General features: G+C 37.0%; 1 protein-coding gene across 1 annotated transcript in view; it reads right to left on the bottom strand.

Annotated features, from left to right (window-relative positions):
• Btbd8 (BTB domain containing 8) overlaps positions 1 to 12,003 on the bottom strand; it is a 91,211-nt gene that overhangs the window by 74,473 nt on the left and 4,735 nt on the right. Inside the window, exon 3 of the mRNA XM_010644931.2 lies at positions 4,601 to 4,797. Within this exon, the coding sequence (XP_010643233.1) occupies positions 4,601 to 4,797 (197 nt within the window). The remainder of the gene's footprint in view (positions 1 to 4,600; positions 4,798 to 12,003) is intronic.

Below are 12,003 nucleotides of genomic sequence, written 5' to 3'. Positions count from 1 at the left end.
ATATAATACTTTGGAAGCCCAGAAGATTAGTCAGTGCTGACAGAGTCCCACTAACCGTATCTTTATAGATATTCCTGGAATACAAACTACAATACCATGCTGGCTCTACCACCAAAATCTAAGCGCTACTCAACACCTCTTCTTTTACGTCCTCATCTCTCAACTAGATTTCTGCAATGACCTCAACAGGTCTCCCAATATTGACCCCCACAGCCTATTTTTAACAAAACATCCAGAGGTATCTTTTAAGAACGCAATTCAGAACATGGTCTACCCCAGTTCAAAATTGTCCTAAGTCTCACCCCATTTCTTTTAAAATAAAAACCAATGTTTTTAGTAATGTCACACAAGATCCTCCAACAAGTGGCTCCCCATTATCTCTCTGACTTCAATGTGTACTACTTTGCTCATTTCTACACTTAATTCTTTCTCATTCCTCTAATACGACAGGTATAGTCCTACCTTAGGATCTTTACAATGACATTCCTTCTGCCTAGAACATTCCTCTCTAAGGTATCCAAATGGCTGATTCTCCCACCTCTTTTAAACTATCGCTTAATGATCACCTTTTCAGAGGCTGAACATAACCACCCTATCTGAAATTAGAACTCCTTCACTGCTCCTCACAACTCTCTTTCTCTGTCTTGGTTTTATTACCCTGTAGTATGTCAACTTTCTGACTTCTTTACCATGTTTATTGTCTATTCTTTACTCCATTCCAACTTCTTTAACCAGAATATAAGGTCCAAAAAGGTGGGAAATTCATTTAGATTTTGAGTACCCCTCAGACCTAGAACAATGCTTGACACCATAGATTCTCAATATATACTTGATGATATTATATGTAAAACTTCAATCAGAATTAGGCAGTAGGAAAGGGACTATCCTACTTCTACAATGCCTTAGAAGATTTAATTCACATTTCTAGACAAAAACTATAACTTTTCAAAAGAAAACAAAGTTAACACAACTCAAATAGCCTACCGAACATGAATACGTTTCAGTAAGGTATAGTTTTATACATATATGTGTACTATGTAGTTAGGCCTAGTGTTGTGGTTAAGATTAACTGTCAACCTGACTGGCTTGGGAGCTGCTGGGGGTATGAGTAAAACATATTACTGGGTGTATGCACGTGGGTCACAGAGGTGTGACCTTGAGTACTGTATATGGCCCCTCACCCTTTTTCTCTAGTGCTGTTCTTGCTCTGTGCTCCCTGGCTGTCATGTACTAAATACCTGTCTTCCACCAGCACCTTTCAGTATGATATTCCTGCCATGGAGTCAGTTGACTCTGGACTGAAAAAACTCTGAAACTGTGAGCCAAATTAAATCTCTTCTAAGTTGTAGGTGCCAAGTATTGCAGTCTAGTGATGAAAGGCTAATGCACCTAGGATCTGTGCTTAATTAACATTTACCTACTTTTTTGTCATTACTCTCTAAACAGTGTTGTTAATAACTAATTACATAACATTTAGTGTATTAGATATAAGTAATCTAGAGATATTTTCAAGTGTATAGGAGATGTGTATAGGTTACATGCCAATATTACAGTATTTTTATAAGAGGCTTGAGCATCAGAATGTGGGTATCCTGGGGAGTAGGGATGTCCTGGAATAAGGACAGAAGACTATGTTAACAGCAATGTTTTCTTTACTCTCTTAAAAGTATCCCAATATGATCCAGGCATATCTGTAATCCCAGCTACTTGGGAGACTGAGCTAAAAGGATCACAAGTTTGAGTCTGGCCTGGGCAACTTAGTGAGAACCTATTTCAAAATAAAATTTAAAAAGGACTGGGGATGCAGCTCCATAGCAGAGCACTTGTGTAGCATGCACTTGAGTCCCTGGCTTCAATCCCCAGTACAACAGAAAAGGGGAAAAATGTGGCCCAGCTTGGAAAAAATGTAAGGTCAACCTTCCAATATGGCTTTGCATGACATGGCTTCTACTTGTATCTCCAGGGTTAATCTGCTACTGTGACCTTTCCTGTCCCCAACCCCATCCTATGCCTATAACAAACTACTTCTTGTTTTCCAAATGGCTATATGTATGGCTTTTTCTGTTTCTAGGCATATATTCATGTTTACTTTGCCTGGAATACTCCTCCCTTTTTGCCTGGAAAACTGCTGATTTTTCTTTAGGATTCAATTAAGAAGTTATCCCCTCTATGTGGCCTTTTCTGGAAGCCCAAGTCCAGGTTACATGTGCCCTATTGGTATATGACCCACCAACTGTATCTCCAACTAGACTGCAAGACAAGTTCTCTACTTTGTTCACTCATATCTTAAACCTAACACAAAGTAGACAATTAAAAGGAGTAATGAAGCTGGAGATTGTGGCTCAAGCCTTAGGAAGTTAAGGCAGGAGGACTGCCAAGAATTCAAGGCTAGTCTGGGCTACCTAATGAATTCAGAGCAGTCCAAACTACATAGTGAAACTTTGTCTCAAAAAAAGAAGAGATGAATAACTATAATGACATTCCAGGAATAAAGAGCAAGTACAAAGACACAGAGATGGCAAAACACTGTTCTTTGTGGGGAGGGGGGATCAATGAATTCACTAGAACTGCAGCTGACGGGGCATGAGGGAGTTATGGAGAGAGGAGGCAGCTAAGGTCAAGGTAGGAGCCAATTCATGAAATCCCCAGATGCCAGGGAAAGGAATTTGAGATTTAAATTAAGGATATAGGAGATCACAAAATAATTTAACAAGGCAAATGTCATGACCAGACTTGTAATTCACATTATTCTATATAATACAAATGGAGGTTGGCATAATTAGGAAGCTACAGACTATCTGGGTTACAAATTCTCAAAAAAAACTGCAAAAACCTAAAATAAAGAAGTAACAGGAGAATAATCTAGGAGATAAACTGGCACTGCTTACAGAATTTAGTCTTTCTCGAGTCTGATTCTCCAAACTTTTCCAAACTCCTTCTATAAAACATTTCCAAAGGCTTCTGAACCACATGGTCAGTACAGTGAAAACAGTGACCCCAGCCTTAGTACTACTTTTTTATATTGGGCTACTTGATATCACTAGAACGAAACACCAGACACACACAATTTAAGAGAGGTAGGCCTTTTTTTTTTCTTGGATCACAATTTCAAAGGCTTCAGTCTGTGGTTGGCTGGCTCTGAGACAGAAAGATCGTGGTTGAGGGGCATAGAAGAGGAAACTTTTTCACCTCAAGGTGGCCAGAAGCACAAAGTGAGAGCCTGAGCAAGAGATACACCTCCAAAGGCACACTTCCTCCTACCAGGCCCATCTCCTAACAGCTCATTTAGTTATGAATTCATCAGTGGGTTAATCCACTGATGAAAATAGCACTCAGGATCCAGGCACCTTCCAAAAGTCCTACTTCTGAACAAATGCAACTTTTAGTGAACACGTATGATCAAACCATAACAACTTGAAAGTCAAGAATAGTATTTATATCTTCACCCACCTTTTTATCCCCCAGAAACTGACAGGCAGATCTGGCAGCAGCCAACAAAAGCTTAGAGTTTCCTAATTTTTAAATTTTTTTTTGGTACTGGAATTGCACTTTCAAGGCAGGCGGTGGAACCACGAGGCTAAATCCCCGGCCCTTTTAATTTTGTTTTTGAGACAGGGTATCACTATGTACTTCAGGCTGGCCTCAAACATATGGTGATTCTTCTGTCTCTGCACCTTTGGTGCTGGAATTATAGGTGTATACTTCCATGCTGGAAGTTTCCTAATTTTGGTGTTCTCTTGTGGTGCAATTTCACTGCACTGGCAAGGAAACATCAGGCCCTCAGCGCTTTGTCTCATGGAGTTTGACAACTGAGAACTGGCACTAAGATATGTTATGAGTAATAACAGGTCTTTTCTCTGATCCAAAGACATCAGGCTTCTTATCAGAATCACTCTCTCTCCCTTTCTCTCTCTCAATTAATTTTTACAACTCACACTAACTCCAAAGATGCAAGCCTTTTGACACCTACTTCCACAAGCAAATTTAAGGCCCTTTGAAAGGTAAAATGCTGTATGCATTGTATAATGTAGGCAAAACAAAGCTACCATTTTAATTAGGTTACTATCTTTTTTTTTTTTGTCAGGGGCTCACTATGTAGTTGAGACTGACCTGGAACTCACTATGTAGCCCAGGCTGGTTCAAACTCACAACAATCCTCCCGCCTCAGCCTCCCAAGTGCTGGAATTACAGGCGTGCACCACCATACCTGGCTTAAGTTACTATCTTTTTAAAATGTGTCACAACAAAGTTTTTGTGCAACAATTTTTGTGCTGCATAGTATTTTTAAAGGAATGCATACACTGTGTTATAACTGACTACAGTCTGCTAAAATGTATGGTATAAAAATAAGGACAATGACATGTACAGTAGAAGCTTAAGCAGTAAAAAAACAAAGTGTTGTGAATTATATGTAGATTTACTCATAATAACTCTATCTCCAATTACTCGGAAAACTGGAAGTTGACCACATTACTATATTCCTTTCTCTATGCTTACTGAAATTGGTAGCACAGTTTTTGAAGAATGCTTTCCTTTATATCAGAATGTAATTATTTTCATGAATATAAAATTTGATAAAATCCACAAAAAAATACTTCACCATTAGAAATTAAACTTTCATCTTTATCACTGACATCCTCTGGAATCTCATGCTTCTGAAGAGAAAAATCAGATGAATTTTTATGCTTTTGAAAACTAAAATCAAGTTTCTTTTGAGGTATCCCGCTTTCCATTTTCATTTTGCTAAGAATTTCCTCTTCATAGTTTTTTATGTTTCTGTTTGATGAATATACAATCCTAAAAGACAAAATATAAAACATTAATTAAAATAATGATTCTTAAAGAAAAAGAAAGCTAGTTTCCCCAATGTCCTGTTTTCATATGTGACATATTATACATATAAAATATATCATTCATATATAAAACTATTTCAAAACCTTTTAAATCTGAAATATAGGAAAGTCAAATGAAAACTATACATCTTGAAAAGCAGTAGATAATTTTTTTAAAAACATCAAACTAATATATAATGTCAAAAAATCAGATAACCAAAATGACAAGGTGAATTTCCAGAATGACACAAATTTCCAAACCTGACTCAGGAAAAAGGAGAATATCTGAGTAGACCTTTAACAAATTAAATTTAATAAAAAACTTCACACACACACACACACACACACACACAAAGAACAGATGGTTTCATTGGTAAGTTCTAAAAAAATTAAATTAACACCAATCCTTCACTAACTTTTCCAAAAAAGTAGAAGTTGGAAAATTTTCAGGTTCATTCTCTAATGCCTGCATTAAGGACACAAATGAAGGCAAAGACCTTACCAGAAAAGCAAAAACAGATCAATATTCTTTATTAATACAAATGAAACAATCTTCAACAAAATAACAGTAAACGGAATCCAGCAATATATAAAAAGAATTACACACCATGACCAACTGGAATTCAGCTCAGGAATTCAGAAGTTTCTTAAATATAAGAAAATCAATGTTGTATATCATATCAATAGAATAAAGGACAAAACCACATGGTAGAACTAACAGCACCAAGTGCCTACTTAAGGTTCAGTCATGAATTTAAGGTGAAAATGATTAGTACGGCTGCATGTTTTTTCCAGCCACATTCAGCCGTGTGGATGCAGGAATGGAGGAGCCAAAAAGTTGTATATAAGATATGGGGTTTTAACATGTAAATAAAACCAATTCAAAAGAGACAAGGGAGCTATGTGCAAAAGGAATTTAAGTTGAGTAAGGAGGGAAATGAAGACATAAGAAAATAAGAGACTATTAAAATGTGGTAAGATACAGTAAGCCTGGGTCCTGATGGAGTTGCATGCTGTGGTTGGATGTGGTCTGTCCTCACCAAAACACATACTGACGTTTGATTCTCAATGCAGCAGTGTTAGGAGATAGGATATCCTAACTAGGTCATGGGGCATTGCTTTTATAAACAGATTCATGTCTTTCCCCACAAAGTGGATCAGCTCTTGGGGAATAAATTAGTTTTCATTCAAGGGTTATAAAAGAACAGGCCAGCCCCACTTTCCCATTCATCACTCTCACGCTCATGCTTTTCCTTACTGGTGCTCAACTCTCTTCACTGTTCCTCCACAAGGCCCTCATTAGCAGTAACACAGATGCCAACACAGTGCTCTTGGGCTTCTAGAACCAAGAGCCAAATAAACCTCTTTTATTTCCAAATTACCCCGTCCTGGGTATTATGTTAAAGCAAGAAAAACTGGGCTAAGATAATGACTTATTACATTTAGAGTCTTACAAGGAATAAACTAGATAGATAAAAATTAGAGTAAGATGCTTAGAATTGATGCAATTATTGGCAATGACATGAGATAGGATTTGAAGTCCTGAGTAACTGAGATATACAAATTCAAATTGACATGGCTATCTTGAGTCATAGCTACCATGATTTCCCCAGAATAACCCTGGGCAGTCTTTCTTCCATAATTTCCCAGAAAACTATAAACAGACTAAATTATTACAGTGGTATGCGGAGCTTTACAACAACACCCTGAGTCCAGGGATTTATCTGGCTCTTTCATATTATCTTAAGATAAATGAGTGTATCTCCACTAGGACACGTCATTTTCCCCCTCCCCTACAAATCTACCCCTCCTTCTGATCCAAATTAAAAGGATCCAACTGGTTTCATGGCCACCAAGGACAATGTTTCTCTCAGGAAGTCCCCAAATAACCTGTAATCTGTCTGCCTCCCTTTTTGGTCTCACAGTATCTTGGGGTCATTCTTCATACAATAGGACTGGTTTGCTCTGGAACTTGAAGAAAGGTTAAAAACATGATAAATGGAAGACAGCAATTGAAGGGATGGAGAATTCAAGTTATTGGAACCATCTCCTATGTAGCAACTGAAATTACCAAAAATTATGTTACTAGACAAACTGACCATGGCTGTTAGTAGTTAAAATCTTTGAGGACTCTCAATCTTGGTGGTCTGTGAATGATCATCCAGTAGTAAGGACTAGGAAGAAGAGATTTAAAGACAGAGCTTTGGAAAAGGGGAAAGAGGCAGCTGTGACATTCACAAGTGTTTGGATTTTGGTTTTGTTCAGGTATGGTGAGGCCAACAGATCAAGAGATCATTGATACTGAAAACATAATTGGTTTTTACAACTTGCAAAAGGAAGGGGCATACCATGTTACACAAAATCACATGCAGAAGCAACAGTCAAAAGGCAGGAGGAGGGAAAAGCCTAGCATGGTGGTGCATGCCTGTAATCCCAGCACTTAGAAGAGGCTGACACAGGAGGATGACCGGGAATTCAAGGCCAGCCTGGACTACAAAGTTCAAGGCTAGCCTAAACTACACAGTGACTAGAATTAATATGTTCCCACTGGCTTGAACCTTCAGTAGTACATGCACAACTATCCCACTGGGCAGCTTGTGCTACTCAATGGGATTGTCCCATGCTGCTGGATGGACCAGTCACGCATGTACTACCAGTGCTTCAGAGTCGCCCAGCTATGAGACATACTGATTATGGCCCCATCGTGAATGTGTTAATTAGTCTGAATAATATCGGCAGGCTCTGGCTATAGAGGCAATCTCTTATTGTCTGGTACCTAGCCCTGGGATGATTAGGGTAGAGAAATAGGGCCCCCTGGAGTACAAGAAACAAATGGAGGAGGTGGGTGTATGGGTGGATATATGTACTTGATCGGTTAGCTTGCATATCAGATGTATATTTCCAGGCAAGTCAATTACTATCTCTAGGATTTAGCTAACCTTTGGAGGGGCAGATTTTCCCCATTCAGTCAGACCCAGATACATAGAACAAGGATACATAGCTACAGCTGGGTATGGGAGCACATGCCTGTAGTCTAGCTTACTAGAGAGGCTAAACTGGGAGGGTCATTTGAGCCCAAGAGTTTGTGTCTAGCCTAGACAATATAGTGAGACTGTGTCTCAAAATATAAAATCAAATAAATATAATCAAGTTGAAGGTGTAACTTAGCATGTCCTAGGTTCTATCCAATTACCATTACCAAAACAACAATGCCTCAAAAAAAGCCCAAAACAAAAAAATGTATAGTTTATACCAGGAAGACATCTATCCTATTTCCAGCCATAATAATAAGATGCATCAAACAAAATAAGTAGCACCTAAGATAGTTCTTCTGTGCTGTTTTATATGTTAATCTGACACGTTGTTCTAGCATCTCCCAGTTGTCCTTGTTGAACTTAAAATTTCAAGGTCCTCCCTCTTTTCTTTCCCTCTCACACATACACATGCTCCCAAAATAACAACAATGGTAAGTCTTCTTGGGAAATCAATGATTTTATGATCATCAGTTGAATTTTAATCATGAGGTTAAAAAAATAAATACTACTTTCCACTGACCCTTGAGGAATATCTGAAGTCATCTCACATAAAACAACTTTTCAAAACTATATTTCATACCCTAACTCAAGTGCACAAAAAGACTTGCAGAATAAGCAACAACATAAAAGAATATTTCAGAATTTTTATCAATTATCTAAAAAGAAAGAATGTGAATTGAAGAGAGTTATAAAGGACTGAATTTCACACAAAAATTCAATAATCTATTTCATCAGGATTTTTATTCTAAAAATGTATTATCAGTGTTTTCCATTATAGCACTGTCCTTATGTACTGTTTTAATGCTGACAAATTTCAATCAATCTACCAAAAAAGGGCAGTACATCACAAATATTTTTATGTGCAAGATGCTAGATGAGATATCATTTGGTATGAGACAAACTAATCTTAAGGAGTTTGTATAACCATAGATATACAGGACTAACCTAATACAAAATAATATGTAATTAAGTACTTAAAATACAGCAATGTGAATTACTATGGCATACAAAGCTAGCTGCTCCAACTTTTTTGTTCTAAATTATAAAACTGAAACTCCTAGAAATCATAAAACAAGATCATGCATAGCTAGAAGAGACAACAGAATTATTTTTAACTCAAACTTTCCCTCATTATTTTTAATAACAAATAAAGGATGACATTATTTCTTCCTTTCTCTAATATATAAAATTCTGACCCATCACTAAGATCTTTTAAACATATGCTCAACAGCTACAGAAATGTATAATTTCATAATGTTTTAATACCATGAATAACATTTATTGAAATCTGTTTAGTGCCTACTATATGCCAGGCCATTGTGCAGTGTGTTTCACAACCATTTTGTTTAAACTTTGCAACAACTCTATGAGGTAGGTATTATGCCCATTTTTCAGATAAGGAAACTAATGGTAAGTGATTACTACAATTTTACATAGTAAGAAATGGTAAATCTGCCTTGAGTTCAAAGCCTGCTCTGTTTTGTTGTTGCTATTATGTATTTTTGGTTTGGTTTGCAGCACTGAAGATTGAACCCAAGATCTTTGCCCTGAGCTATATTCCCAGACTCTTTATTTTATTTTTTATTTTGAGACAGCATCTCACTAAGTTACTAAATTGCACAGGTTGAAACTTGCAATCTTCCTGACTCAGCCTCCCAGACTGCTGGAATTATAGGTGTACCTGTTCCTGCAACAATTCCACTATACCACCTACTAGGGAAAAAAGGAATACATTTTAAAATTAATACTTGGAACTCAATGATAGACCTATGATCTGTACTGGAAAATACAACCTTTCTAAATCATACTTAAAATCTGTTTAAATTATCGTATATGATACTATTCTAATAAACAAGAAAAGCCAAGATTAGGTAATATTCTGATTTTTGTATTTATGTTTATAGAAACTTGACAAAAGAAACACAAATAAGGAAAAAAAGGATCACTGCATCAATTGTTAGAGCAGCCAAACTATACAAATATTCCTAAATTTAATTATGTAAAGGTAGTTTTCTACATACACTAATGTCAACATGATTCTTTCTACAGGAAAGAAGCATGTCACAACTAAATGACTGTCATCTAAGAAAACACCTAAGATCCATGATATAAAAGCATAAAATCCAACTTGGATTTAAATGTCAAAAATGACCATTGGCACTGGCATAACAACAGACATATAGACAAATGGAATAGAATTAAAAGACCAGACTGTACACTCTTACACTTAAGTGTATATTAGTTAGCCCAGGAAGCAATAACAAAATACATAGGCTGGGTGGCTTACAGAACAGAAATTTATCTCTCATAGTTTTGGCAGCTGAAGTCCAAGATCAGATCTACCATGGCTGGGTTCTGGTGAGGGCCTTTTCTTGGCTTCCAGACATAGCTATCTCACTTTTTCTTCACATGGTGTCAGAAGGGAGACAGTACAAGCTCTGTGGCATCTCTTTTTACAAAGGCACTGATCTTTATGAATATCTAGTCTTATGAATGCACCTAAACCTATCTCCAACTTCTGTCACAGTAGGGATTAGGGTTTCATCATATAATTCTGGAGGGAGATAGTTCAGTCTATAGCAATCAGTGGACAACTGGTTTTTAACAAAGATGTCCAGATGATTCAGTGGGGGAAAGAATAGATTCTTGCAAAAAGTGGTGCTAGGATAACTTTGGGTAGCCACATACAAAAGAATAAAGTTGCATCTCTTCTTAAACCATACACAAAAAGTAACTCAAAACAGACCTAAATGTAAGAGCCAAAAGTATAAAATCATAAATTCTTAGGAAAAAATACAGAAATAAATCTCTGTGACCCTGGATTAGACAATGGCAAAAAAATAACCAATGAATGAATAAACAAAATGTGATATAGCCATCCACACAATCAAATATTATTCAAAAATGAAAAGAAATAAAATACAAAACAGGGGTTAACTTAAATTAGTTTCTCTCATTATTTAGCTGACAATTTTCCAAGTTTACCAAACACTTGAATCCCCTAAATTATTAAAAAGTTTAACTGATGATCTGTTTTCAAAATTCTGACTGCACACAAGCTGCTAGGGACTGAAAATTTGTGTACCCAATTCTATGTGGAAATCTTCAAAGTAGTGGTACTGAAAGTGGGGCATTTTTAAGATGATTAGGTCTTGAGGGATCCCCCTCATGAACAGGACTAGTGGCCTCAAAACGATGACCTGAGGGAGCCTGTACCGTGTAAGGACACATAGAAGGCACCAACTATGAGGAATCAGCCCTCACCAGATACCATACTCTGGTGTCTTTCTCCTGGACTTCCTAGCCTCCAGAACTGATAGTGACAACTTCCTGTTGTTTGTTAGTTACTCAATCTAGGGTATTTTATGGCAGAAGCCCAAATGGACACAAACCATGAGAATAAAATCAATTATGATCTCATTTTTTTATGAATGTACATAATTTATTTAAGCTTTGAATACCTATAATACAGTAGTCAATACATAGCATGGTTGTCAACAGAGGACTCCCCCTCCTAGTCTCCACCAAGAGGACACTTAGCAACATCTGGGGTTTTGATTGTGATGACTAAACATCCTAAAATGCACAGCACTGCCATAACAACAATAAAATTATCTGACCCAACACGTCAATAGTGGGACTATTTATTTATTTATTTAGATTTTTTTGAGGTAGGGTCTTGCTTTGTATTGCAGGCTCAACTTGAACTCACTATGTAACCTAGGTTGGCCTTGAACTTGTGGCGATCCTCCTGCCTCAGCCTTCGAACCACTGGGATTATAGGCATGTACCACCATGCCTGGCTAGTGCCACTGTTTAGAAACCCTGACATAGGATAACTCACTTGAATTACCAGAGAGCACAATATTCACTTCTTCTTTTTCGGGATCAGTTTTTTTTTGTTTTTTTTAGTGAATGGGTATTAAACTCAGGGCCTCTTGCATGCTAAGCATGTACTCTACTAATGAGCTATGATTCCAGCCCAGAATTAGTCTCTTTTTCTTTTTGTGATACTGGAGATTAAACCAAGACCACTGAGCTCCACTCTCAGCCTTTTTTGGTTTAAGACAGGGTCTCCTGGATAAAGAAAAATGTGGGTTTTTTTTTTTTTTTTTTTTTTTTTTTTTTTTTTAAAA

The sequence above is a fragment of the Fukomys damarensis genome, unplaced genomic scaffold, assembly GCF_012274545.1.
Source record: "Fukomys damarensis isolate Sample0158 unplaced genomic scaffold, DMR_v1.0_HiC HiC_scaffold_33, whole genome shotgun sequence".
Classification (NCBI taxonomy): domain Eukaryota; kingdom Metazoa; phylum Chordata; class Mammalia; order Rodentia; family Bathyergidae; genus Fukomys; species Fukomys damarensis.
Note: the sequence above shows the minus strand (reverse complement) of the source record. Positions and strands in the feature narration are given on the sequence as shown.